This window comes from Cavia porcellus, unplaced genomic scaffold (genome assembly GCF_034190915.1).
Source record: "Cavia porcellus strain 051 isolate PalLab524CR breed Dunkin Hartley unplaced genomic scaffold, mCavPor4.1 scaffold_16, whole genome shotgun sequence".
NCBI lineage: Eukaryota > Metazoa > Chordata > Mammalia > Rodentia > Caviidae > Cavia > Cavia porcellus.
Window position 1 is genome coordinate 30,172,828 of NW_026947499.1, and position 27,125 is coordinate 30,199,952.

Sequence of the window (27,125 nt, forward strand, 5' to 3'; positions counted from 1 at the left end):
ACACTCAGATTTCTGGTTCCCATTTGCTAATGGGCGGCGGGGGGCGGGGTGAGGGGAAACAAGGGGGATAGGGGAATGGGATATTTGTTTCTAGGCCATGCATCAGCATCAGTAGGTTCACTATTGCTTAGCAAGGAGGCAGGCTGGTTGTTTGGTTTCACAGCATCCTAAGTTCGAACATGGCGTGGATCTCAGGAGCTGCTGCTGGTTCTCCCCCTGGAAGGGGCGCAGTTTGCCAGACCACCACCGCTTACCAGGGAGGGGAGGTGCTTGCTTGGCTTCTCAGTGTCCTAAGTTCCAACATTGCGTGGATCTCGGAGCTGCTGCTGGTTCTCCCCTCTATGGGTTCTTCTTTTATCCCTGAGTTATTTAGATGCATGTTATCTAATCTCTCAGTGATATTTTCAAGGTATCTTTTTGTTATGATTTTTACTGTTGTTGTTATGCCCCTGGGTATGGTCTTTTGGTGAAGGAATATGAATATATACCCAGAAGGACTATGAATAGAGCCAGGTGTGGTGGCACACATCTATAATCCCAGAGCTTGGGAGGCTGAGTCAGGAGAAAACTGTGATGAGTTATGGGCCAGCCTGGGCTACCTAGCCATAACTTATCTCTTAAAAAAAAAAAAAAAAAAAAAAAAAAGAATATGAATAATAAAACATGTGAAGAATAATGGTGGTATTTTATAATTACTTTTGGAAAAACTGCTTGGCATTCTTATAATGTTAAACATGTACCAATTCTACTCCCTATTCAGTTAATGAATATCCACAAGGGAAAGGCAAATATCAAAAAGGTGAGTTGAGGATATGGCTCAACTCATGTTACATACACAAGGCCCTGAGTTTGATCCCCAGAACCACCAGAAAAACAAAAAGAAAAGAAAGAAAGAAAATGAAAAGCTATGCCCACATAAGAAAATTTACTTTGACATTCATTGAAGCTTCATGGGTGACAGATCCAAACAACCCCAGTCAAATGTCCAGCGTAGGTGAACAACTAAACAAAACTGGCATATTCATTCCATGGAATGCTACTCATCCCCCTAACAAAGAAAACAACCATTCATACACAAAAATTGAATAAAAGAAGAAGCATGAGAGTATATACAGCATGCATGCATTTATAGAAGACAGCTCACAGGGGCAAACTCATCACTAGTGACAGGAAGCTGCTCAGTCCTTACCTGGAACAAGGAAGTAGAGAAAAAGCCTGTAATGGGGCCTAAGAAAATCTGAGAAGAAAGATACAGAAAATTTTCTACATCTTGATTGTTGAGATAACTTCCTCAGTTAGGTGCATCCGTATTTATAATTGCTATATTTTCCTGATTGACTGAACCTTTGAGTATGAAATGTCTTTCCATATATTTGATTAAACTGCTTCTTTTGAAGTTTACATTGTTTGATTATAGTTGAACCACATCTGCTTTCTAGTGCTTTGTTTTGGATTATATAGATTTCCCCATTTATTGACTTTCGATCTGGATGAGTCTTTGTATGCAAATATACCTGCTATAGATAACATAAAGCTCAATTCTGCTTTTTAAAATCAAACATGAACTGGGTATGGTTGTCCATGCCTGTAATCCCAGCATTTGGGAGGTTGGGGCAGGAGGATCGCTGTAAATATTTTTTCATCTTCTTTTTTTTAATTGGTACTGGGGATCAAACTCACGACCATGTGCTTGCAAGGCAGGCACTTATGCCACTGAGCTAAATCCCTAGCCCCCTTTTCTTCTTTTTTATGATACTAGAGATTGCAACCAGGGCCTTGCATGTGTTAGCAAATCCTCTGACCTCTGAGTTATGCTGACAGCTGTTGGCTAATCTTCAGTACCTTCAAATATTTTTCTTTCCTATTTAATCTAGAGTTGACTATAGCTACCTGTGAAAATAGTAGCCACTTATGACCCACTCAGTCATTCCCCAGGCTGGCACCTCAGTACATTTGTTTTACAAGCACTAGTTCAGTTGTGCTTGCCTTTGTGGTCAGAATACATGGGGTGCCTGACAAAATGTCTGTAGAAGGTCTGTTCTCTCCTATTTATCTCATATGCATAGTAAGTGGCCCTGACACTAGAACCAGGAAGTAAGATGAAGGAAGCAGAGTCGAACATAAGCTATGGCCATGTTTCCACAGACACAAACCATGTTCAAAGCATGTGTTTTTGAATCTTGCACAGGAGGGCACCATAAACATTTTGCTTATAAATTTTTTTTCGGTACCAGAAATCAAACTCATGACCTTGCACTTGCCAGGCAGGTGCTGCACTACTAAGCTGTATCCCCGGTTCACCATAGACATTTTGAAATAGAAAGCATAATATGAAGACTTCATGCCATACTCGACAGCCACATGGTGAGCACCTACATATGTACCAGGAGCCATGCTGGGGAGAAGAATCTGGAGAAGTCCCTTGTGGGCAAGATGGAATGATACCCTTTAGGGTAAGAGAGAATTGGCATTCCATGGGAGCCCTGCAGTTCTCACCTGGCCAGGCATCATGAAAGAATGGAGGGAAGACCCTATGTCTAATCTTAACCAGTGATGGAAGTTAGCCAGGGCAGGAGCCTGAAGGCACAGCTTTCGGCAGAGGGAACAGCTCAGACAATAGCATAAAGACCAGACAAGGATCGGTGTGTGCTTCAGGAGAGAGTCCAAGTCAGAGGAAAGCTCCCTCTCACAGAGAGTCTCCATGGTCCTCAAATCAGACGCTGGACGGGTGAGGTGGGTACAGTGAAAGCTTGTCTGAGCTGGTGAAGGCAGACTCATTCCCACCACGTCTGGGCCTCCTAGTGCAATTTCCCGCCCTGACATGTCTGGGCACTGGAGAGCTGACAGGTACAACACCTTTTGAGAGAATTAAGGCAGAAGATGGGAGACACTGCTTTGCAAAGAATGGGCTGATGTGAACAACATACTCCATTGATACACAGTTTCCCCTCCCAAAGACTTTGAAAATCAAATACTCCCCAAGCTGTGGAAACTCAACCACTGGCTGATTGTTAGAACTTTATTATTATAATCACCCGGCCCAATTCCAGCCGCCACAGGCGGAACAATGAGCCATTGAAGCCTCGTGGAGGTCTTGCCTCCCACCCACCTTCTCCCACAGGCAGGGACCTGGTGCTGACACCTGTGTGTGTTGGGGGCAGGGGCCCTTGTCCTAGCTATACGAGTGTATCCCCATGGGGGTTGCTGGAGTATCTGGGTGATGGTCTTCTCATTCATTAAGGGAGGGGGTGGGGGTGGCTGAAGAAAACACATCCGGACATCACTTTGCTCCCCTGACATTCTGTCCCATATCTTGACCCTTGTAGGTCAACAGCTAATTATATGTGCTTTAGGGAAATCTATGGATGTGAAAATTCTATAAAGATGCTAGAGACACACAAGGGAACCTGTGAGGTGTTCCTGTGCCATGCTGGGGTGCTTTCACATGTGTGCCCATGCCTGGCGTGGCACCAGCCCTGCTGGGTCAGTGTAGCCAGTGGTTGGGGTAAGGAGTTGTACTCAGCTAGCTCCCAAACCCAGCTGCTATGTAACAAGGTCATACTGTGCCTTGTTTATGGTTCCACTTTATTCCCAAGCATTTGGTGTTATTTGATCATTGGTCACACATCCAAAAGATCTGATTTTATTAGGAGAAAAAGTTTCATTTTATGAAACTATAAGGTTTGATCACTGTCCCATGAAACCCTAGAGGCCAGGACCTTACTAGATTTGAGCTGGCTCTGTCTCGCCTATCACTTCTGCTGTCACTGCTGGCTTTGAATTTTCTCCTGGGTAAGAGGTCACAGCAGGCCCAGCTAAAGGCCTAGTGCTTTAAGAAATGGCTCAGGTTCATCAAGGCTGGATTTTCATCCCAGTGGGTGCCCAGAATCTTGTCATATCCCTAATGAGAGATTGATCCCAACCCAGAAGGTACTTGGGAGGGAGTCCTCTTGCTGCCTGCTGGGAAGGGCTTTTGTTCCTCTTGGATGGCTCTAGGAAGGCTGCTAGGACCCCAGCTTGGGTTTCGGGATTAGGGTAACCTGAGTATCATAAACCGCTTCAAGGCTAGGATTAGGCAGGCTCAGGTCTAAGATGCTTTGCTGGGCCCCAGGGGGATATGGAGGGCTCCTCACTGCCCTCACAGCCACAGGTGTTTGGCTGGGGACCAGGGTGTACAGAACTCCTGGAACCTTTGAGTGGCAGAAGCAGAAACTCAAGAGTTCTTAGAGAGTTAGGCTAGACAGCAGAGGCAAGGACCTAAAAGGTTGGGCCTATTCAGGGTGGATCTTCAGGAAAGCACTAGGGCCTACAGCTGCCAGGCTGAGGTCCTCAAGTCTGGAAGCCCTGGTCCCAGTGGACCACCATCAGTGTCACAGAGATAAGAAGCCACATCTGTGAAATGGTCCCAAAGTTCTATCTTTCTTCCTTTCTAGAGCCATTCTCAACCCAGACAGCAATGAGCTCAAGTAGTCAGTGGACGACACGTGGTGGGTATGGGTGCCATGACAGGACAATGTTCGTGGACAGATGCTAAGTTCTAGTACATACAGGAAAGTGCACTTTTAGCTGTTCTTGTTCCGTGAGGACCTGTGGTGTCAGTCCTAGGTGGTGTTGGCCCTGTGGAAGCCTATATTTGCTGTATGCCCTCACCTATCATGGTGGATTCAGGAATCTGGATGATGATCTAGCCACGAGTGTAGGGCTTGGAGATGGGTCTACACCCTGAAACTTTGAGCTACTGAAAGTAGGGCTCAAGGAATGCCTAGCTGTGAGGTATCAGGCCTCCAGCCCTCTGCCCTCCTAGAATGTTATCATTGGGAAGTCTCTTCCAGCTCTGATTAAGTCTCTTGGCAGATCTCTGTAGAAGAAACTTCTATCCAGTTATTATCCATACTGAACATTCTTGTCGATAGTTGACCAAGCCTTGTCAAGCTGCTCTGGGAAGTTCCTTCCTTGGTCCATGAGGGGGGCAACAGGCATTGGCCCAAAGGAGCTAGAGTGCCAGCCTGGGCTATGGGCTAGTGTCTACAGAACAATGTGAGAGTTCCCACTTGACGTAGAAGCCCAGCAGAGAAGCTTGTACCCATAGCCCTTCCTGGCTACTTTCAGCCTGTGAGGCACAGCCAAGGTGTGAATGTGAATTTCTATTTACTTATGCCCCTGCCTGACACAGGAAGGGTGTAAGACAGCTCTCAGGGCCATGCAGCATTCAGCCAGAGTCCAGAACTAAGAAGGTGGCAGAGGAAGGAAGAAACATGACCAGGACATAAAATGTCACCATTGCAGGCCTATCTGGTTCTGGACTTCTGCTGATACCAGCATCAGGAAGAACCATTTGAGAAGTCAGAGAGGTAGGAAAGACAGCTTAACTGCAGCAGAGGCCCTTTCTCAGCCTCAGCTCTGCAGACAGGGAGTCTCCTTTGCTGGGGGCTTGCCAGGGAGGTGCAAGGCTGCTGCCTGGAGGTCCATGAAAGGCCAGGGGGCAGGGTTTAGAAACCTGTCAGGGTTGGGGATATAGTTCAGCAGCACAGCACCTATCTGGAAAATGCAAGCTTAGGAATTCATTTCCTGGTATGAAAGAAAGAAAGAAAGAAAGAAAGAGAGAGAGAGAGAGAGAGAGAGAGAGAGAGAGAGAGAGAGAGAGAGAGAGAGAAAGAGAAAGAGAAAGAGAGAAAAAGAAAGAAAGAAGAAAAGGAAAGGAAAAGAAAAGAAGGGAAAAAGGGAAAGAGACAGAGAGAGAAACAAACAAACAAACCTCTGTCAGCAGTCAACCACATTTCCATGAAAGTAGATGAAATTGGGGGCCAGGGCCTTAAATGGACAGACAGTGGAGGGTCCCTGGCAGCATGGGGCTAAGGTTTAGCACAGCCCAGGCTTATAGGTGACTCTGCTTGGTGCTCCCCTTATTTGAACAGTTCCTGGTGGGGGGATACCTGGTCTGGAGAAGGGGTTTGCATTTCTGCCCCAGGCTGGGTTGGGCTGAGCCTTACACCTGACAGCAGGTTCACAGCCTATAAGTTTGAAAGTGCATTTTCCTCTGAGGCCAGGGATCAGGATGCATCCCCCAGGGGCCAGGCCTGGTTCAGGTCCCATCTCCATGGAGAATCAATTCACAAATGCTTCTGAAGGGAGCTGAGCCTTTGAAGCAATGTGTTTTGGCTCTAGTCGGTCCTGGTGCTTGGGTCTAGATAGCTGCTGGGGCTACCTGAGCCAGTCCTCAGTGTCCATCTGCTGGCCTCAGATACCAGCCACTGCTATTTCCTGCTTACTGGGTGGAAGACTAACCCCTCCTCATGTCTGATGGTGACCAGCCCTCAATGTACCCATCATGTTCTCTAAGCAGAACTAAGAGTAGGGTGACCAAGAAGGACAGGCCATTCAGGGGCCCTGAGTAGGGGGTAGTAGCTCTTACAAGGAAACAGGTGAGCCCAGGGAGGCATAAAGAGCCCACTTGCCAGCCTAGGACAGACACAAACCCACCTGTTACATGGACAGAGTCCTGACAGAGGGGTTGGGCACTTAAGAGTCTGAATGGGTCAGGAGGGTTTGGTGAAGTGGCTTATAGTTCCAAGTCTCTTGTGATGCCAAGTCTCTTGGACAAGACCCCTTCTTGCCATCTCAGACTCACTTGCATTGGCCTCTGGTAGCAGACCAATGCCCCTTCCACAGCCAGGAAAGAATGATCAGGACCATGTCCTCTGCTGCCCACTGAGTGAAGCTGGAAGCCAACAGAGTTGCAGGATGCTCAGAATGGTGGGGGCTACAGTCTGAGCCTCTTAGCTGTCACTGTAAATTCACTACTTCCTGTGTCCCTCTCCAGAGTCCTGCTGGGTCTGCCCTCTACTGCTGCATTCCAAGCCAGCACTCACAACTGCTTGTCATCCTCCTCTGTATGCCTACCTCCAGGGGTCATAGGACATCATTAAGTGGGTCTGGAGGGTCTGGAGTGTGGTGGTGGTAGGGTGATGAGTGACCTGCCCCACTTCGTAGATGAGGGTAAGGCAGAGAAGGGGCAGCTTGGCTTAGAGCACAACCCTCCACCCTTTGCCAGCTCCTCTCCCTCCCATGTCCTTACACAATCCAGAGCCAGGAGAAGTGTGCAAGACACTGCCGGGGGTAATTGTAGGTTACATGGAACAATCTGAGGAATTAAAATCGTATTTTCATTGCGCCATAAAAACATGCAAAGGCAGCAAGGAGGCGGCCCTGGGAGTAGGGGAGCCTCTGGCACTCTGGCCCCTCCTTAGTTGCCCTGGGAGGAGGGGACGGACAGTGGCAGGCTCAGAGAGGTGTTGGCCAGGCAGTGAGCCTGGAGCCAGGGCAGTAGGGACCCCCAGGACAGGACACTGCCTGCACAGCACATGCATCCTGCTCCTGACTCTGGCCCTGCCATGATCTCAGGGCATGGAAGCCAGGGTGAGCAGCCCAGGGATCCCGCTGGCCTATGCATACCGGCCTGTTGGGGTCCTCTTATACCTTGCCTGCTTCTACAGCTGCCTAAGAGCTTTGGGCTCATGTCCCACCATAGTTATCAGGTGCCTTCTGGGTCTTCTACCTATTCTTATACAATACCCTATAGCCAAACCAGTATGTGCTGCTCCTGCATCCAGCCCCAAACGTAGTCCAGGTGATGGCAGTCCCCAGCTCTTTGTGATGGAACTCCTCCTGCAACACCTGGGACCTGAGGCTGTCTGGGGTGTGGACTGTGGATATTTGGGCCTCTCCTGATGTGGCACTGGACAAATGGCACAGAAAGAGCAGCAATTACAGGGGCAGGTGTACTGATACAAGACCTGTTGTAGGGGGAAGGGGCATGCAAGCAAACCATATGGATGGGCTGTGGGGACACAGATATGTGGGTGGCACTCTGGCTGCTGGTGGTAGGATGGACGCTCAGCCCAGAGGGCCACCTGGTATGCAGAGGCCCCACACAGGCTGTGTCATTTCTATCACCACGAAGAGCACCAAGGCCATTTCCAGTTCCTTGTTTGGCAGAGAATGCTCCCAGGACTGAGGAATCTATGGGATCCCTACAGGGCTGGACCCCAGAGGGCCCCTGCTGGCTCCAGGCAGCAGGTGTTAGGTGACCTCTTTGCCTCCAAGGCAGACAAAAACGGTCAGGCTGGAGGCAGGCTCTCCCCACAGGATCTTTGGCTGGCTGGGGTGTGCCACCAGCCGTGCGTTAAATGGGACACGGCTGATCTGGCTCTGCACTTGTCAGGAGGGCTGGGCCCGGCCCAGCACTTGGCATCTTAATTGGGCGTCTGAGAGCTCCTGCACACGCTTCACACCTCAAGCCAGGCTCCCATAGGCCCATTAGGGTGCAAACACATTCTTTTGTTCGCTGACAAGCAGGGTCCCATCCAGGGCGCCCGGGCCGGCAGACTAAGTGATGTTTTCTTAAGGAAGACACGGGATTAGCTGCGGCAAAAGCCTCAGCACAATGCCGAGCCCTACCTGCGGCTGTCAGTGCTGTCTCTGTACAGTGACTGACAGGCGCTCCCTTAGCCCATCAAGCTTCAATATGCAGGATTAGCTACAGTGCAGCCAAGGAGCTGACTTGGGGGGACCACAATGGAAAGGTAGTGAGGTGACTGACGTTTGGGGACAGAAAACTTTAGATGCTCCTGCCAGCTCCTATCCTCCACTACTCCTCCCCTGCCAGAGGCTCCTGGGAGCTGGGCCACCCTTCTTCAAGGTGCAGAGATCTCAGCAGTGATCTGTACATAAGGTCCTGGGCCCAAGAAGGGTCTTCTGGCCTGAGGCCAGACAGCTGTGTGGGAAAGGGTGGGGACAGGTCAGTTCATCTTGCTTGGGATAAAAAGGGACAGGGTCTGCCTCTCCCACCCACCAACAGGGCTTAGAAACTACTCCCATTCTACAAGAAGGCTTGCAGGCTGGCCAGGTCCTGCCCTGCTTGCACAATCCTAGGGTTGCACTGGAAACACCATGGGCAGAACACACATTAGGAAAACACCCTCTTTATTTGCACTCCAGAAATGCCAGGGAGTTCAGACATGGACTGCCCACAGGGTGGGTTTCTGCCCAGGCCATCATCAACTGGCACTGGGGACCTGGGGGGCCAGAAGAAGGGCGAAGGTGCAGGCATGGGACTGACTGCCCCTAGAGCCATCCCTGCAGGGCACACGGGTCATCTGCACAGTCACGCTGCTGCTCCATTCGACATCTCCCAGCTCTCTAGGAAGAGGCCAAGGTTCACCAGATCTGGCCTTCCAGTCCTGCCAATGAAGCACAAGGTCAGCACAGGTTATCCCTCACATTGTGGGGCCACGTCTCCCACTGTCACACAAAGGACCCTCGAGGGATGGATTGGAGCCAAACCCCTGCGGACAGTGATTCTACTATGCCCTCCAGATCAATGAATTCACAGGGAGCACTGCAATACTCCAAAAATATTTTGAAAAAATAAAAAAAAAAAAAATAGCAACTTCCTAACCAAACAGCTGTATAATAAATATTCTGATAAGTTTCCTCAGAATGCCTTTTGTTTGTCTGTATCAAAGGCAGAAATAGGTCTGAAGGCCATGTAGAGCCAAATGCCAGAAGGCCTGGATGAGGACCCAGCCCAGATTTGCTACAGGCAGTCACTTCTTGGGCCCCAATTCCTTCCAAAGGGAGCCTACTGCTCTGCCCACAGCCTCCATCTTGAGAAGAGAGAGGGCTCTCAAAGGATCCCCGATCTCAGAAGAGGCTGACAGTTATGAGGGACATTTGAGGTAGACTACACTGCGCAGGCCTGAAGAGGCTGTGTCTGACTGAGAGCGGACAGGGCTCTGATCACGTGCATGCTTTTGGCGGGAGCCAGGGAACTACTTGCTAATTTCTTCTTCCTTAGAAGAGGACTATGATCAACATAGTGGAGACTTCCCGCTGCCTGTTCTGCCACTGGCTTTGCAAAGCTGTAACAGAAACAGATGTGCAGGGCAGCAGCAGGCCATGCATGAGGCAGCATCTCCACCTTCTGGGCAAGAGGGAAATAAGTCAGCACTGGCACTCTGCAAGGACAGGAAGGGAGGGCCATTTCCTACCTGTAGGCTCCAGGGTGTGCTGAGACTGTCCAGGGAAGGCTGTGGTATGAGCCCAACCTTGATACCTCTTGCACACTGGGAGGAGTAATGGCCACACAGGGACCTTGGGATACCCTTTAAGGGCAGGACCTTTTGAGGCCTCCCCTCCTAGCCCAGCTTCTGGGCCTGAGGACAGAGCTTGCCTGCTGAAGGTAGCATGGTAGGTACAGCTTCACCAGGCACCTGGCAGAAGCCCGTCACAAAAACTCCCCCAACCCCAGCCAGCCATGTGCTCTAGCCTCAAACCTGTGTACCTGGATGTGGGCCTCTGTGAAGACTGGCAGGTGAGATGGCATATTGTGTACCCATAGCCTTGCAGGGAGGGCAGCTTAACCTCAACAGCCAGTCACTGTGGGGTCCAGGCCTGAACGCTTGGAGATACGCAGCTTGACTACTTCCTCAGAGCAGGTGGGGTGGATACCTACTGTCCGCATCACCTGTGCGTAGGAAGCCCCACACCTACATGCAAGGGGGTTGGGGAGATAGACAAGGAATTAGCACATCACCCAGACCCTGGGAAGGCCTGAGAATGCACACAGCCTCCTTATTGTTCCCATGCCTTTTTCCAGCCTATGTGGTACCTGTCTATCTCCCTCTCAGCAAATGCCCAGTGCCTATAAGGGCTCACTGCCCATTCAACCCTCCCTGCTTGCTCTGGCCTGGCCTCCTGCCACTCTAACCCTCCCAGACACGGTTTCACAGATCCTTCCTCAAAGCCTGCCCCTGCACCCCTTCAGGCTGTAGCTCACATCACCCACCCAGCGAGCCAGAGCCTCTTCTTTCTACTGCAGCTTGCACTCACTTTGCCTCCTGCCTGCCCTGCCCAGCTCTTCTACTCCGACCTTGCTCACCTGGAGGCCTTGCTCTGTGCTCACAGCACCTACTGCAGGAGGCGGGCAGCCTCCTGCTCTCTGGTGGCTGTGCTATCATCCTGGTTTATTTTTATTCCCTGTGAATTACCCATTTATGTTCGGTATTCTTTTAGGTTTTTCACTCTATAATTATTTTTAATTTATAAAAGCTTTTGCATATTAATGAAATCAACCCTTTGCAATTGTATTATAAAAAAGAGGCTGTCATAATTTAAAGGATTCTCTAGAAATTATTCCAAAAACTTAACTACTGATCTGGGCAACAGCATACTAGTGCACACAGATGGCCATAGATTTGTGGGAGAGGGTCAGGGCTGTCCCTGTCCCCTGTGAGCCCCAGAAATCTTCCTGAGGTCAGAAGCTGGTGCTGTTGATGGCCCAGGCCACCACTGCTTACACAGGGCCCCTGGGCCAGGCTCCCAGGGTCACTTATAGCCTCTTTATCTGTGCCTACAGTAGGCCCCATCCCCACAGGGTCTAGATTCTGGGCAGAGACTATAGTGGGCTTATAGGGTTCTATTCAATGGTCACTGGACTCAAATGACATCCCTACTGCAGGCAGCTCTGCAGCTTAGAGATCAGAGATACATGTCCAGGACACAAACCCACCTTGGACCCAGACATTAACCTCTGAGGCCCATGTCCTGGAAGAATCTGATCCCCATAACCCATCCACTGCCCCAGCACATGTGTGCAGGGCTAAGTGGGTCTGAGATTTGCTGCCCCATGATATAGGTGGCCTCATACATGGTTCCAGGCTGCCCAGTGTGGAGGACTGGGTTTCCCAGGAGAACTGACCCAGACCCTCCATCTTGCCTGCAAAGAGCCCCTCATCATACAGGTCCTGCTCCTCTGACCTGGTCCTCTCCCTTCGCTTTCCTGTTCCCCGGCTCTTTACCCCCAAGAAGGCTCTTGGTCATGCTCATGTGCCCCATCATACTGGGCAGCCCAGCTGTCTATATGCCTTCCTCCTTGTATCAGTCCTCCCTGTGTCCTCTCTGCTTTCTCCACAGCTTGTCTCTGCATGGCCCTCGTCTCTGATGCACTAGGCCTAGACTCCTCCTGAGATGCCATGCATGATCTCCCAGCCTCCAACTCCCCAGACAACCCACCCTACCCAGAGCCATCTCATGGCCCCTATAGACCTTGAGAACCCTGAAATACACAGCCTGGAGAGCTGGGTGTGGCTCAGCAATATAGCACTGACCTAGTATGCAGGAGGCCTTGAGTTTTATTCCTAGCACCACTGACAAAACTTGCACAGCCTTAGCCAGGGACCCAGGCAATAGCCCAAGCTCCAGAAAACACCCAGCAGCTCTGAATGGCTCTTTCCTTGAACATTTGAGACAGATCTTGCTCATTACAGCACTGGTGCAGACCCAAGCTTGATCATTCTGACCATATAGAAAGAGACTCAAAGAGTGATCCACGGTGACAGTGATTCCCCCCAAAACAGGCTGCATGGCTCTGGCTTGAGTGCATGTGGCTGAAGAAAGCTTCAGCCTGCCACAGTGAACCTGCCACATTGAGGAGAGTCTGATGAATCCCTGTGGCAAACATGTGCAAGGCCACAGTGTACTTCACTTTAGGGCTGCCAGCTTTTGGTGGGACACCAGCCTAACATCACAGAATGGCCCACATTCCTGCAGACTTACTTGATCCCCAGAGCGAATCCTTGAGTAACTTCACCGGCATTAGGACCGAGGAAATGCAGGCCCAGCACCAGCTGTGGGGGCTCCCTCAGGCACACCATCTGAAAGCCACAGAGTTTCAGACATAGCCCAGCCCCAAGGGACCCAACTGTGACCCTTCTCCATGGCCTTGGCTTGTGGGCAAGAGTGGCCCTTGGAAGTTCACGATGCTCTGCTCTGGGACAGCACAGAACTCCCTACACCTGCTGCTGACTCTTTCCCTCTTTCCTCCCTGGCACACCTAGCCCTAGGCCCTCAGGGACACTCACCTTTATGTAACACTGGGATGCATCCCGTTCAGCCACTGTGAACTCCAGAGGTTTATAATACGCATGATAAACCTGAGTGACAAAACACCAAAATTGTGACTATAGAAAAATCAGTCCTGTGGGCATTTTATAGCTCTAACAGAAATGATTCAGGGAAGTTAAACCTTCTCAGGGATCTAGAGCCACCCACTTGGCCTGACCATGTCGTCTGAGATAAGGACACAACTCAGTCACTGCAGAGAGTGTCCTCCTTACCCATGCGCAGACAGCGATTATTCTGAGCTAGAGTCTGCAGGATAGTCCTCCTCCTGTTGTGAACTGCAGCAAGAGAGCAGGTACCAGGCTGCTCAAGTGTTAACTGTCATGATGTGTCACAAGGTCTATGGCTTGGGCCAGGGCAATGGAGCACCCCCTGAGAGCACATGTCGGGTAGACACAGGCCCCTGTGACCACTGCAGGCTAGACAGGGTGATCATAAGCTGTGATCTGTGTGGGGGTGGCGCAGCCCACCCATGTAGGCAAGAATGAGCTGCCCAGCCTCCCTTGGGCACCTCAGCATTGGCTGGGCCCTACCTTCAGGGAGGAGGAAGGGGAGGTGGGGGCTGGTGCAGGGTGACCAAGGGGCAGGCCAGGCCCTGGCCACACTGGAGCTGTTGGACAAGGGTTTTCAGCACCCATAGAGGGTTTGACAGAGCATTTGGGGCTGTGGCTGGGTTAAAAAATGAGCAGGGCCCTCACATGTGCTGTACAGCCATTATTAATTAATAGTGCTTCAGAGAATATTGTTCTAAGCAAGACAGATCTGAAAAGAAAACAAACAAAGGGTATTTGGCCATTCAACAATGTGAAACATAAAACATTATAAATGCCATGAACATATGTCCCAGGGTACTTATGATGAATCAAACAAAAATAGCAAATAAAGCGCTACAGGGAAGGCCAGCCTGTCAGGCCCATCCAGTGATGGAAGGGCTTGAGGTGCAGGGAAAGGGGCAAGGCCTGGAGCCCAGTGACTCATTCCCACAGGGCACAGGCGCCCCTGCCCAGGCTACATGGAGTCTGGTTTCTCCCACCACCTGCAAGCTGCTATAGCAGGAAGATGAAACCACGCCGAAGGCTTCCAGTGTCTACAGCATGACAGGTTTTAAAGCCTGGCTTCCCTTTAGGCCACTTGAGTATGGTGTCACCCCCCAAAAGCAACCTTGCCCAATAAAAACTGCCTTCTTAGGGTAAATGCCATATATGCTTACAAGGACTAGAAGAGTTGGGGATGAAGACTGGAGCTCAGATTGGGGCAGGATGTAAACTGTGCCTTCTAGATCCCCCAAGGAAGTCTCCAAAGAGTAGAGCTTCCAGTAGGAGAGGATGAGCCAGTGGGGACGGGGTGGGGGATGGAAGTGGATCTCAGGCAGAATTCAGAGGACACCCAGAGCAGCCATTCCAGGTTGTAAGAAACACATGCCCCTGTGAGGTAGGGAGAGCCACAGTGGCATCCTGGCACCTTCTGTGACAAGCACTTTACCTATGGACTGGGCTGGTGTTTGCACGCCTTAAGACTCTTGATAGGAAAGTAACAGTATCACAATGGGGACACTGATGGTACTGGGTACACCTATAGCACAGGTGGGAGTGGGACTGGAGCTGCTGGACTGAGAGGCCTCAGAATGAGGTAGCCAGGGATCTTCCTTAGTTATGACATGGAGAAGCAGGCAGGCAGCCACTGAGGCAGAGGAGTCAGGCTAAGCCACACACCAAAACTGCCAGAGAGGCCTCTGCCTCATTAATTTCTGGAACTGCCCTCCAAGGTACCCATCCTGTGTGTCCCTCCCCATTGTATCAAGGCCATCGTCCCAGGCTCCAACACCCTGCCCTGACAAGCTGCAGTGCTGGTGAGGCAGGCACACAGATAGTCCTGCTCACAGGACCTCCATCCAGGGAGAGGCCATCACAGGCCACATAGGAGCCATGATCTTCTGACCCTACCTCAACATGCTCCTGTCCATGGCGGGCTACAGCTTCCTCTTCTGACAGCCCCACACAGCCATACTCCAGTGGAGTGAACACAGTCGTGGGAACCTAGAGGCAAACTCAGAATCAGATGTGCCTCTCGGCCCCCCAAATTAGAAAAATTCCTGTTGCAGGACACAAAGAACAGTGGTCATAGGCTGGGGCCAACTCATGTTGTTCCTGGGCTGGATTTGGAAAGCCAAACCATACATACCTGTTTATACATATACCTGCACATATACAAATCTGTAGGTGCATTCTCACACATGTGCACAAAACACTCACTACAAACCCCTAAATGCAGCATACATACACACACAAACATGTACACTCAAGTGCACATACATACTCTCTCCCCAGGAAACCAGCCTCAGCCTCTTCAGAGGACACATGGGGTCCTTCAAGAGAACTCACATTGTCATAATCCATCAAGTCTGAGGACTGCCCGAAGAGCCGCTGAGCCAGGAGCCTTCCTGCCATGATGGCTGTGGGTGTCAGCTCAGGTCGTCCCTGATGGAAGGAAGTAGGGGTTACCTTAGACATGTCCAAAGGAGCCAGTGCAACCCCTCACCACCACTCATCACCTTCCTAGTAGGCAGCACCTTATAGAAAACCCCAAACACTATGCAGATCTGGGAGGAGCAGAAAACTTCCCCACTCAAGGGCAAATCTTCCAAGGTGAGAGGCGCAGCATCCTGGGGCCCTCAGGGCTGGCCTCCCCTATCATAGTCTGGGGAGATGCCCACAGTTCTGATTATCTTTTTTGAAAGACAAAATGAGTTGCCAGTAATTCCAGCCATGTCACCCTCACTCAATCAAGGCTTATCTCTCAGCCCTTCTCGAATTGATGAACTCAGAGGACTGTCCCCTCTACAAAGCCCAGAAGGGATCCTCACTACCACACCCATTTACTGGGATTCTGGTTAAAACAAGCCCAAGCATTTCATGTTCTCCTGACACAGCTTGAAGTGAATGTCATAACCCATGACAAATCCCAAATCATAGTGTCATTCTGTGGGAGACCCCTCCATCCCGGCATGCACCCTGGCTCAAGTGTTTTTGCACATATCGTTCTGGGACCAGCTGCCAATCATCTCTACAACAGGAAATGCAGATGTTGTTTGGCATTCCAGAAATGAACAGAGATCTGCAGAGATAATTTGGGGAAGCAGTCTGCACATTCCACCATGCCTGACTAACTGCGGAAACTACCATGTCCATAGCCCACAATATCTCATTAAACAATGGCCTGACCCCACCCCCACCTCATTCTTCCCAGACTCTGGCCTGACAATAGTGTGTTAACTTGGCACTGCTCAGAACAACTTTTCTGAGTGGATTTCATTTTTTGTTTTCAGAAACAAAGAACGCCTTTTGTGTGCTAAGTATTTCTGGCAACACAGTCTGAAAAATGACCATTTCTACCAGGCAGTTTGGGGTCTTGGAGCTTGAAGGCTACACGTTTGTGCAGTTGAGGGAACTTCATCTGATAGGTATAAAGGAGGCTTCCTAGATACACAGAGATGTACATGGTGCTCTGGTGGCAAGAACATGCTTCCTAAGGTGCTTTAGTCACAGAATTCAACAGAGGACTACAGCCAGGGGCCACCATGGCCAAACTGATCACAGGCAGGGGCCAACCAACTGCAATTGCTCTGCTAAATTGGCTGGTGGCATAGGACAGTCAAGGTGTGAAGCCATCACTGGGGGAGGTGGGGAATCATACACAATCCAATAGGACAGAGTGCAGCCTCTGTCCCCATAGTCCACTCTGTGTGGAGCATCTTGGAACTGCTGCCAAGGAGGCAGAATCTGGCAGGTGTGGGTACCTGAGTCCTGTGCCCTGCACACATCTTCCTGAGCCTGGTAAAGGGTCCTGACGGTACCTGACTGGTGGCTAATGTGTACATGTACACACTGGTTACAGCCAGTGGGTGGCCCCTCTGGTACACAGGGGCTGTGATGGCCCAGTAAAAGTAGTCCTTGCAAGGCGTGTCTGTGAGACTGACTCATGTCCCACATGAGGGGAGCAAAAGAAAGGCCTAGCCCTGCACAACCCTCAGCCCTGGCCTGTCTCTATGTATGGCCAAGCTTTCCTCTAGCTTGGTGTGATCCTCCAGAGCCATACAGGAGGCCCAAGGGCAGGACAGTTCCTCAGCATAGGTGACATCACTTGCTTGTGGCCATTTAGCCACCTACTGGCCTTGGACACTGCTCCCACTCATCCTAGGCTCCTCCTAGCATTTCTCAAAAGTGGGTTCCAGAGTGAACCAGGGCAGCACAGAGCCTTGCTCTCCTGAGACATGACTGTCCTTGATGAGGCTGCTGTATCTCCTGACACCTGAAATAGTTCACCGACTCACTGTCCTCTGTGACCCCTAGAGAGAGGCACCGCATGTGGGTGACGGTTTGTTTCTGCAGTTTTCCTAGTCCTAGTGCTGAATCCTGGTAGTAACACCTGCTGGGTGAATGGGTATTACAATGGGGTGGGCTGAACAGTGTCCTTCCAAAATTCAAGTCCACCTGGCATCTCACAAAGTGGCCTTATTGACAATATGGTTTTTGCTGATATAATTAAGGTTGTAGTGGACTGGGGTGATGACAGACAAAGTGTCAAGACAAATAAGGGCATAAAGACACACAGGAGAGACAGTTATGTGACAAAAGGACAGAGACAAATGATACAGCTAGGATATGAAGAATGTCTCGGGCCACCGAAGCTGGAGAAAGCCAGGTGTGGTGGCACATATATAATCCCAGTGCTCAGGAGGCTGAAGCAGGAGGATCACCAGGAGTTTGAGACCAGCCTACACTACAAATCCAGACTGTGCCTCAAAACACAAATCAAAAAGCTGGAAGAGCCCAGAAAAAAGGCTCTCATAGAGCACCGTGAGGCAGAGGTGCCTTGCCCATATCTTAAGTTCAGATTTTTTGTTCCTCATAAGGTAAGAGAATAAGTTTCTATCATTCTAAGTTTGTTATTATTTGTCCTAGTAGCCCCGGGACACAAACATACAGAGGACATGGGCAGGTCTCACAGCAAAGAGACAACAGAGCCTGAGGACACGGGGAACACTTTTGGGCTTGTTCGGCCTGAGGCCTCGAGTCACCTTCCCTAAGATTTGCTACAAACATACAGGACAGGCAATTTATTCCTGAGGTTGTGGGGACCACTTACTCAGGTCTCTTGCTGGGGGTCCATGAAGGACGGGGATGAGGACTGAATGTCCCTGAAACATAGAAAAGCATGCAGGAACATCCACTAGGCCTCACTTGGGTTGCTCTGGCTCCCACTGTCCAGGGGAGAAAGAACAACAGGGAAAGAGTTGCAGCTGCAGACCCGGAGGGTGGCAGCAGGCTGCAGAGCCTTGGTGCCATTTCCAGGTTGAATTCCCCACCCAGGAAAGATGGGACTGGCCCCCACGCCACCGCAGCACAGACAGCAGAGGCCCTGTCCCATGTGCAGCCTCAACAGGGAAGGAGCTGAACCTCCCTGCAGCTCACAGGGTAAACTGAGGTCAAGAGGGCAGCACAGGGGTGGAGGATTGTTCTTTGACCCCTGTGGGGGCAAGATGATGCCAAGGCTGGCCTAGTAACAACTTCAGTAAAATTCAGCTAATTATGCTTACAGCCATTTTTGTTTTCTTTTGTTGTTTTGAGACAAGGTCTTTCTAGGTAGTTCAGGTGGTCCTTGAACTAGCTATGTAGCCCAGGTGATCCTCCTGCCTCTGCTGTGATTAACAGGTGTACACCACCACATCTGACACTCACAACCATTTTTAAAGCTGTTCCATACCAACCCTCTAGAGAAAGGAAAAGAATTTGAAAGAGCAGTGTGTCACCCAATCCTTCCCAGAATGCACCCTACCAGCCTTGGGGTCCAGCTCAGCACCTCGGTGTTTGAAGAAAGAAGAATCTCTCTTCTGCGTGCTCCCCCAGGCCTGGCTGGGGCAGGTGAGTGGTGGACTTGGGTGAGCAGTCCGGGCTACCAAGGCTGGCCAGGTAGGTATGAGCTGTACCTCAGCAACATCTCCAATAGCGTAGATGTGGGGGATGGAGGTGGCCTCCTGGGAGTCCACGACAATCTTTTGATTCTTGGGGTTGATATTCACTCCTGCCTTCTCTAGGTTCAGACATCTGGTTTCTGGGACTCGACCTAAAGGAAAGTCAGAGACGGTCGAAAGTGTTTTCAGTGGTTTTTACCAATGTTCCTTTCATTTAATTCCATCCTCTCACCAACCGTGCTAACAGGCCAGCCAATGATTCCTTTCACATAAAACATTTGAAGCTTATTTAAATCATTTCAACCTGGGCATAGTGGTATATGCCTGTAATCCCATCACTCAAGAGGCTGAGACAGGAAAATGGCAAGTTCAAGTCCACCCTGTGCAACTTAGTGAGACTCCATCTCAAAATTTAAAAAAAAATTTTTTTTAAAGAGTTAAAGATATAGCTCAGTATGAAGGTCTTGATTTAATCCCTAGTATAGAAAAATATCTTGAATTCAGGGGTACTGGCACACACTTACTACTTTCAGCTACTCAGGATGCTGAGGTAGGAGGGTCACCTGGCAGCCCTGGAGTTCAAGGCCAGCTTGGGCATAGGGAGACCTCGACTCAAGAAAACAACATTAAAATATTTCTCAGAATGGCCACTTAGGAACAGTCACAGGGTGAAGCACAGATGGTACTGGGGGCTCCTAGCCTCTGCAGGTAGCAGCCTTCCCATGGGGAGAGCTGATGGGTATCCAGATGAACATTTTTCAAGCGATACAACACCAATGCTTAAGGTGAGATGGTACTCATTGAAGAAGAAATACTTCTCAGACACTGCTTTCCGGCATATGAGGAAGAGCAGGTGCTTGCCAATGCAGCTGCTGCCTAACATCAGAACACTGGGCACAGGAGTCTAGAATTATCTGTGGGCCCAGGCCCAGCTACACCATCAACACCAGCATTAGTGGAGAGACCTGCCCTTCCTTGGAGCGTGGAGTGGTACTGTTGGCACCTGATGCTCTGGCCTCACTGTGCTCCCTACACCATAGTCCAACACCATCAGGCAATGAGCACCACAGGCTCAGGCCTCCTCAGAGGGACTTCTGGCTCCTGATGGCTGCCTCCCATCTGGACAGAATGAGGTAGAGGCAGCCGAGCCCTAGGCTACTGATGATGTTGGTCCCAGGGTCTGATTCCCCACCCAGTTGGTTTCTTCTCTCCCTGCCAGGTCTCCTCAGGTTCTGGCCCACATCATGCTGCAGGCTCTAAATAATGAACTGTGTTTTCTGATCTTGGGTCCGGAGGCCTGCTGGACTCTCAGCTTGGTTCAGTAAGCTTTGGAACTACTGTATGCCAAAGAGCCAATGCCTCCTGCCATCCATGTACAAGAGACCCTAGACAGCCATTCTTTCTCTGTGAGCAGCAGTGTCTTCATCTATAAAATGGGCCAATATGGAACCAAGATAAGACAAAGCATCAGGCTCCCAGAGAGACTCCCTGCACCTGTCCATAGGCCACAGGGCCCTGAAGGACACAAGCTTACAGCAAAGCCTAGCCCTCTGGCTGAACTTCAGCACAGAGACTCCCTATCTTGACTCAAGGGACTCTAGGGGGAAGTAGGACAGGCAGGCAGAGAACCTAAAGAGCATGCTGCCTTCCTGTAAGGATGGGGAAATACACACACACACACACACACACACACACACACTCCTCTCCCATATGCATATACATGTACCCACATTCACAAAAGCAATCAATGAAAAGATAAAAATGATGTTCTATATAAAAGGAGAGAACAGGATAAAAGGACAGACATGCAGACAATACTGGTCAAACAAATCTTGTGACTTTTTCTGTTTCCCATACATGATTTATATTTTCAAAAAATAAAATTAGATTAACATAGGAAACAATTCCTAGAAATATAAACAACCTAGAACAAGTGAACCTAGCTGCATATGAGGCTGATGATAAAACACACGAAAACATCATTGTAGTGCTCCCTTGGTAGCCTCAGTGGAGTGATTCCAGGACCCCTCTGCCCTGCCAGGGCATCAAAATCCACAGATACTCAAGTGCCTTATACAAAATGGCACAATATTTGCACATAACCTACCAATATGCTCTAATATACTTTAAATCATATCTAAATTATTATAATGCATAAAACAACCCCAATGCTAGCTAAATAGTTGTTGTACTGTATTAAGAAATAATGACAAGAAAAGCCTAGATAGTTCAGGACAGTGAAATTTAAAAAAATATTTTTCATTCACAGTTGGTTGAATACATGGATGGTGAACCCATAGATGAGCTCTGACTGCTATCAGAGAAACTAAAAAAGTTATGTTCTCATGGTGCACCTTTAGAAGATTATATCCTAATATACATAAAAGATGCAAAAAGGTCTGTCTAACCCAGTAGGGCTGAGGGTGTAGTTCAGTGATAGGCTACTTGCCTAGCACACAAGAGGCCCTGGGTTCAAATTCCAGCACTGGAAAAAAAATCCTGATGTTAAGTTTGGACTGGAAATTATGTTTTTTTCTAAAATACAAAGTTCTGAGGACTGACCTCTGGGGAGGTCTAGCAGAAGAAAAGACCTAGTGACCCTAGGCCCTGAGTAGGATCTTTAAAAGCTCCCCCCATGGGGACAAGGTTCTACGTGGACTAAATGGCTCACATATGGAACAGAGTATGATCACAGACAGTGTGACAGGAAGGGCCATGCAGCATGGAAAGGCAGTGTGCCCCAGAGGGAAGACACCCATCACCCATCATCCAGGGTGCTCACAGGAACAGTGGCTCTATCATAGTGGTATGCAGGCCCCTTGACTGAACACACATTCTGGAGCTGAGATCTACATGGAGCCCCAGGAGAGCTGCCTGCTCGCATTTCCCACATGGCCCTTCCTGAATAGGGCTCCCTTCCTCCCAGAACTTCTCTGAAGCACTTGCCACTCCCCACACTACACTCACATTTCTCTCCTGCCAACAGATTATTTGCATGGATAGGCTAAAGCCAGATGTCCCCAGAATCTAACAGTACGGCCCAAAATCGATGTTGTATAAGAAGCAAACCAACCTAAGCCACAAGAATGTGAGCGCTCATACCCCGGGCAGGGTCTTAGGGCCCATACCTGTATCCCCTCACCAGGCACCAGTCTAAGAAGTGAGGGCTAGCAGACAGGTGTCCTGGCCGCTTTACACCACAGGCTTTGGCTTGTCCTCTCCCATATGCCTCCAGTGGCTGCTCAGAAAATAGACCCAGCTTTGAGCCCTCGGTGTCAAGAGAGGAGCTGGGCTTTGGGGTAGTCTCTGAATCACATCACACACATCCTTAGGTACCCATTTTGCTTTTGGGTGCAAAGGCCAAGAGGGACAGGGTGATAGCAGTCCCTGGCGGTGTAGGCATGCCCACTTCTCCAGACAGGCTCTATACAACTCCGACCCTGCAGAGACGGTAGCATTCAGACCTCATCACTTATGCTGTCAGCTGTCAGTGGAAGTCACTTTTGCCTTGAATCCAGGGAGTTCTCAGCTCCCAGGGACTCAGATTAGTTCCCTCAATGGCAAAGGTGAGTTGGTGTTAAAGGCATAGTTCCTACAGCTCTTGGCGGCTAGGACAAACCAGAAATCATTGAGTAGCAGCCAGGAAGTGGGTGGCGCCCACCTGAACATCTGGAAGATGAAACCCCATGAAAAGGAAATCTTAAGTCTCCAGCTGCTGCCTAGAGCAAGACGTCAAAACACAGGGGCTCCACTAAGCCAGGCCACTCAAGTTTGCAGGAGGCTGGCTCCAGCTTCTTGGCGCTACTCAGCCACAGGATCCTGATGCTAAGCAGGCTGGCACCAGTCAGGATCAGCCTAGACGTGGGAGGTGCAAAGCCGCCTAAGAGGAAGGGGCTGGGGCCATGTGGGCAGGGCTGAGGTACACAGGATAGGGGGAAGGTCTCTGTTGGGTTTCCTACCCAGGCCCGCCACCCCTGGTGATTGATTTGGGCTGGCACTGTAGTGTCCAATGGTGAAGCTAGTGGCCAGTAGACTGTCCTGCCATGCTACGTCCATGCTTTCTCCTGTTTGCCTGTTTGTCCCAGCAAGCTAAGAGTATCTTCTTATGCTCCTCATGGTAACTATGGGCCTTGTAGTTCCTTCAAAAAACACCAGTACCAATATCCCAAAAGATACAAAGATACAGTCCCATGATGCTTAACAACAGGGATAATCTGAGCAACATGTTTTTAGGTGATTTCATTATTATGCAAACATCAGATTCCTTACACAAACCAACACTGCTATACTACTACCTGCCTAGACCCTATAGTGTTACTACACTGCGTATTATAGGCAACCCTAACACAATGATAAGTATTTGTGTATCTAAGTAGGTTTGTTTCTACCAGCATCATCATAAATATATAAGTAACTGTTGTGCTACAATGTTATAATGGCTACAAAGACATCAGTATAGGAATAGTTTAACTCAGTTAAAAACTTATGAGGACTATGGCTGGATATTTGGCCCATTGTTGATGGAAACATAATTATGTATAAATTTAGAATGATATAGGCATGGAGCTAACTGGTCTCCATAGCTACCTCAAAGCTAGGAGTTTTGGGAACATCCACGTGCACCCACTTAGGGAAAATGTGGGAATGTGAGTCAAGCCACTGATATAAGAACAAATGGATCGCTGGAAGGATGAAGGAGGACAGGACAGTGTGGCACAAGTAGCTTGGTGGCTGCTTTTTCAATGGAAAAGATGAGAAGGAAGGAATGGGCTACAAAAGCCTAAGTCCAGCCATGAAGGGCAGCTGTGAATGTGTTAGGGTTTGGAAGCTGTGCTAACAGACTTTGGTTCCTAAGGACAGTGAGACCAGCTCTACCCTGGTGCTCCGTATCATGGGACCATGTTCTGCAGCTATGACAGGCACTGCTGGCCAGGGCACAATGAGCCCTGAGTCCCCACCATAAGCCTGAGCAAAGGACTCAAGCAGTACCCATAGAGGAGGCAGAATGGGCACCTTGATCCTGGACACATGCAATAACCCATTGCAGTCCCATTCCCTCATGGTCAGAGCAAGGCCAAATCCCACTGCTGGTGCTGGGGACCAAGTCAGGTTTTATGGGCATCCCCTTAGGCATGGGCCTGAAGTACCAGAGAGAGATGGAGATGTTGGGGCTGGACACATAAACAGGGTGGCTCCAGACACTTGGGCCTAGGCTCAGTGATACCTACATGTTATGGGAAGCAAGATGCAGGTGTACTGAGCTCCAACCATTTACCTCTTGTCTTAGGCAAGTATAAATGCCATCCTATTCAAGAGTCCCTATTTGTCACTCTGCATCATGCTCAGACTTCCCAGTCCCAGCTGCATCTGAGATCGCCAGTTCCAGACCCTTTGCAAGGGCCTTTGTGTTCTCTGCTGCTGTGTCCCATGGCTTCAGCTCTAGAGCACCCAACATAGTGTCTGCCCAGAGCTTCTGAATGTCTTCCTCCAGGGATGGGACATTTGATGCCTGTGAGTCTCTGCTTCTTGGACACCATTAGGAAGATGCTAGGGGTACCCTTTTGTCTATGTTAGTTTAGTTCTTCCTCAGAAAAGGGACAGCTAGAGTAAGAGTGAGGGCTTCCCAGAGAGAGGCAAGAGTAACACTCCATGACAGCTTATTCTTAGACTCTGCACCTTCATGTGTAAAGGGAGGTAGTTCCCGTCTCTCATGCTGTTTTAATTTGTACTTCTTTGATGATTCAATACTTTTTAGCCAAATACTTATTAACTGTATTTCTCCTTTTGTGACTGGCCAGTTCCTGCCTTCTCAGTCATGGAGAGACTTCTTCATTAATTTTCTTGCCCTATGAGAATCTTCTTACGTAAACAATGTATGACATTCTGTCATATTTTCTGCATACAATGACAGCATTATAATTCCAGGACCAAGTGGACTTCTCTTTTCCTCCTCTGATACGTACATGGATAGGCTCTGCTGGTGGTGGTGGGGCATGCTCAGGAAGTGCTATGTCAAAAGTCTCTGACCCCCAGAGCTGCCTCCCGCTCCAGGCCAACTATGAACCTCCCAATGGCCCCAAGGTAAGAGAGCCTCTTTCCCAACAGCAGGACTCCAAAGATCCCTCAAAGCAGCAAGGCAAGGCCAACCCTCTTCAGACCACACCGGCATCCTACCAGCCACTGCTCCTATCCCAGAGTGGCCTGGACACCATGCCTGCCCAGCCAGCCCTGCCCCAAGGAGAGGTCTGAAGGCTGCAGGCCAAAACCACCCAGAGGGCTGCCTTCAGTCACTGCTACCTTCTCTGCTGAACACGGGTATAGGCAGCAGGCCGTGTGCAGCACCACAAGCCTCTCTCATTTGCGATGGGAAAATGTGCACACCCTCTGATTTCATGCCCGCCTGGAGCACATGTTCCCATCAGGGAAGGACAACCCGTGAAATGAGGTGAGATTTAAGTGCCAGCAGGAGTAGGCAGCATAAGTGAGGGGGGCTGTGATCCAGACAGATGCAACAGCAAAGGCACGGAGGAAGCAGCCAGAAGTCCCATGCCAGGAGCTGAGGGGCTAGATGAAAGAGTTTTCATTGTGGCCACCCTGTGAGACATGCAGAGCTTCACACAGGCCTGCAAGGGCAGCCTAGGTGATTGTCCCAAAGAGTATGGGGCTCCTAACAACAGCCATGCCCACAAGGCTGGGCCTAACACTTGTGTGCCACTTGGAATCAGGCACAAGGGGCTCTTATCTTTGTAGCCAGGAGCCAGATTTATAAGGTGCTTCCCCCTACCCCAGGGGAAGGATGAAACCCAGAGCTTCAAACATGCTAAGCATGCATAGTTTATCAATGAGCTTTATACCAGCCCCTTCCTCTCTTATTCCAACTTCACTTTTGCTTCAATGGTTCCATTTTAATGAGCCCCAGGTCCCCACATGTGAGGTTCCCCTGAGGTAGGGGCCTAAGGACCTTAGTGAGCTTGGCCTGGGGGAGAAGAGAGGTTCTGCAGACCAGACTGTGCCCATGCTCAACAATGCCCATCAGCTCTTCCCCCGTGTCCAAGTGCCCAGCCAGCCCTTGAGGGCCACTGGCTGAACACAGTTGAGCAAGGCCACCATGTAAATGCAAGCAAGGAGTCCAGAAGGAAACTCCAGTCACAGCCCACCCCTGGCTAATGCACGCTCCTTTTGGGCACTAAGGGCCCCTACCAAGGTCTTCTTGGGTGCCTCCTGGGCCACACATGTTGTGTGGGATAAAGTGTACATGGAGTGGCTCATATGGTGGCCTCCACAAGGTAGTGGAGGAAACAGATGGAAGTGGAGAAAACAAGATCCAAGATCCAAGAACCCAGGCTTACTGGCTGCCCTCAGTTTCAGAGTCTCAGAGGTGGTTAGTACACAGGATGACAACAGCATCAAGTTTCGTCTAAGACAAAGCCTGGAGAAGACAGAAATGGCCTCAGTGCCTGAGTGAGAATTTCTCTCACCAGCAGCTCCAGAAGGCTCCTCAGGCAGCCCCATTGCCCTCTGAGCACTCAGGATGGCAGAAACAATGGCAAAAACAGTAATGTCTGTGAGGCTGTGGGCCTCACAGGCCCAGGGAAGCCCCTCCTCCACACGCGGACTCTTCCTACCATGGGTAGGACTCATGCGGCCCAAGGACTGATGCACCAAAGCCATCCTCATCTTTCCAAGATAAGCACATAAAATCATTTAGCGGGACCTGGAATACCAAGAGGCACATGACAGTCTCGGCTTTGGGTATTTCCAAGACTACACTCCAGAGGGAGTCAATCCCTTCTGTAAAACTAAATCTAAGCTCAAGTAGAACTTAGACATGTTTATGCTGAGGGTGTCTGCTCAGATACCCATCCTGGTCCAGGTCCCAGACGGCAGTGGATTCAGGCCACAACTGGTTAACTTGCTGGCGAATCCGAGCCCGCGGCAGCCTGGGCAGGCTGACTGTCTTCACTCAGCGCTGTAATCGGCACATCTGCAGACAGGAAATCCTCCTTGCTGAAGTTCCCAGTCTATTATCTGAGACACCTGGTGTGGGCGGGTGATTCAGAGACAAACAATGAGGGGGCCCCCTGCACAGCAATTAACTGCTTTAACTGCTAATGTGTTTAATCCACCACGTGGAGATCAAGGCTGTGCCTCCAGCTTCCAGGCTACAGCACCCACTTCATGATGCCAGCATCCA

General features: G+C 50.0%; 1 protein-coding gene across 1 annotated transcript in view; it reads right to left on the reverse strand.

Annotated features, from left to right (window-relative positions):
- Positions 1-8,965: 8,965 nt before the first annotated feature.
- Txnrd2 (thioredoxin reductase 2) overlaps positions 8,966-27,125 on the reverse strand; it is a 54,061-nt gene continuing 35,901 nt past the window's right edge. The window contains exons 12-18 of the mRNA NM_001256474.1: positions 18,947-19,083; positions 15,342-15,437; positions 14,904-14,996; positions 12,921-12,992; positions 12,616-12,713; positions 10,343-10,547; positions 8,966-9,239 (exon numbers count right to left, since the gene is read on the reverse strand). Coding sequence (NP_001243403.1) covers positions 10,418-10,547; positions 12,616-12,713; positions 12,921-12,992; positions 14,904-14,996; positions 15,342-15,437; positions 18,947-19,083 — 626 coding nt within the window. The 3' untranslated portion in view covers positions 8,966-9,239; positions 10,343-10,417. The remainder of the gene's footprint in view (positions 9,240-10,342; positions 10,548-12,615; positions 12,714-12,920; positions 12,993-14,903; positions 14,997-15,341; positions 15,438-18,946; positions 19,084-27,125) is intronic.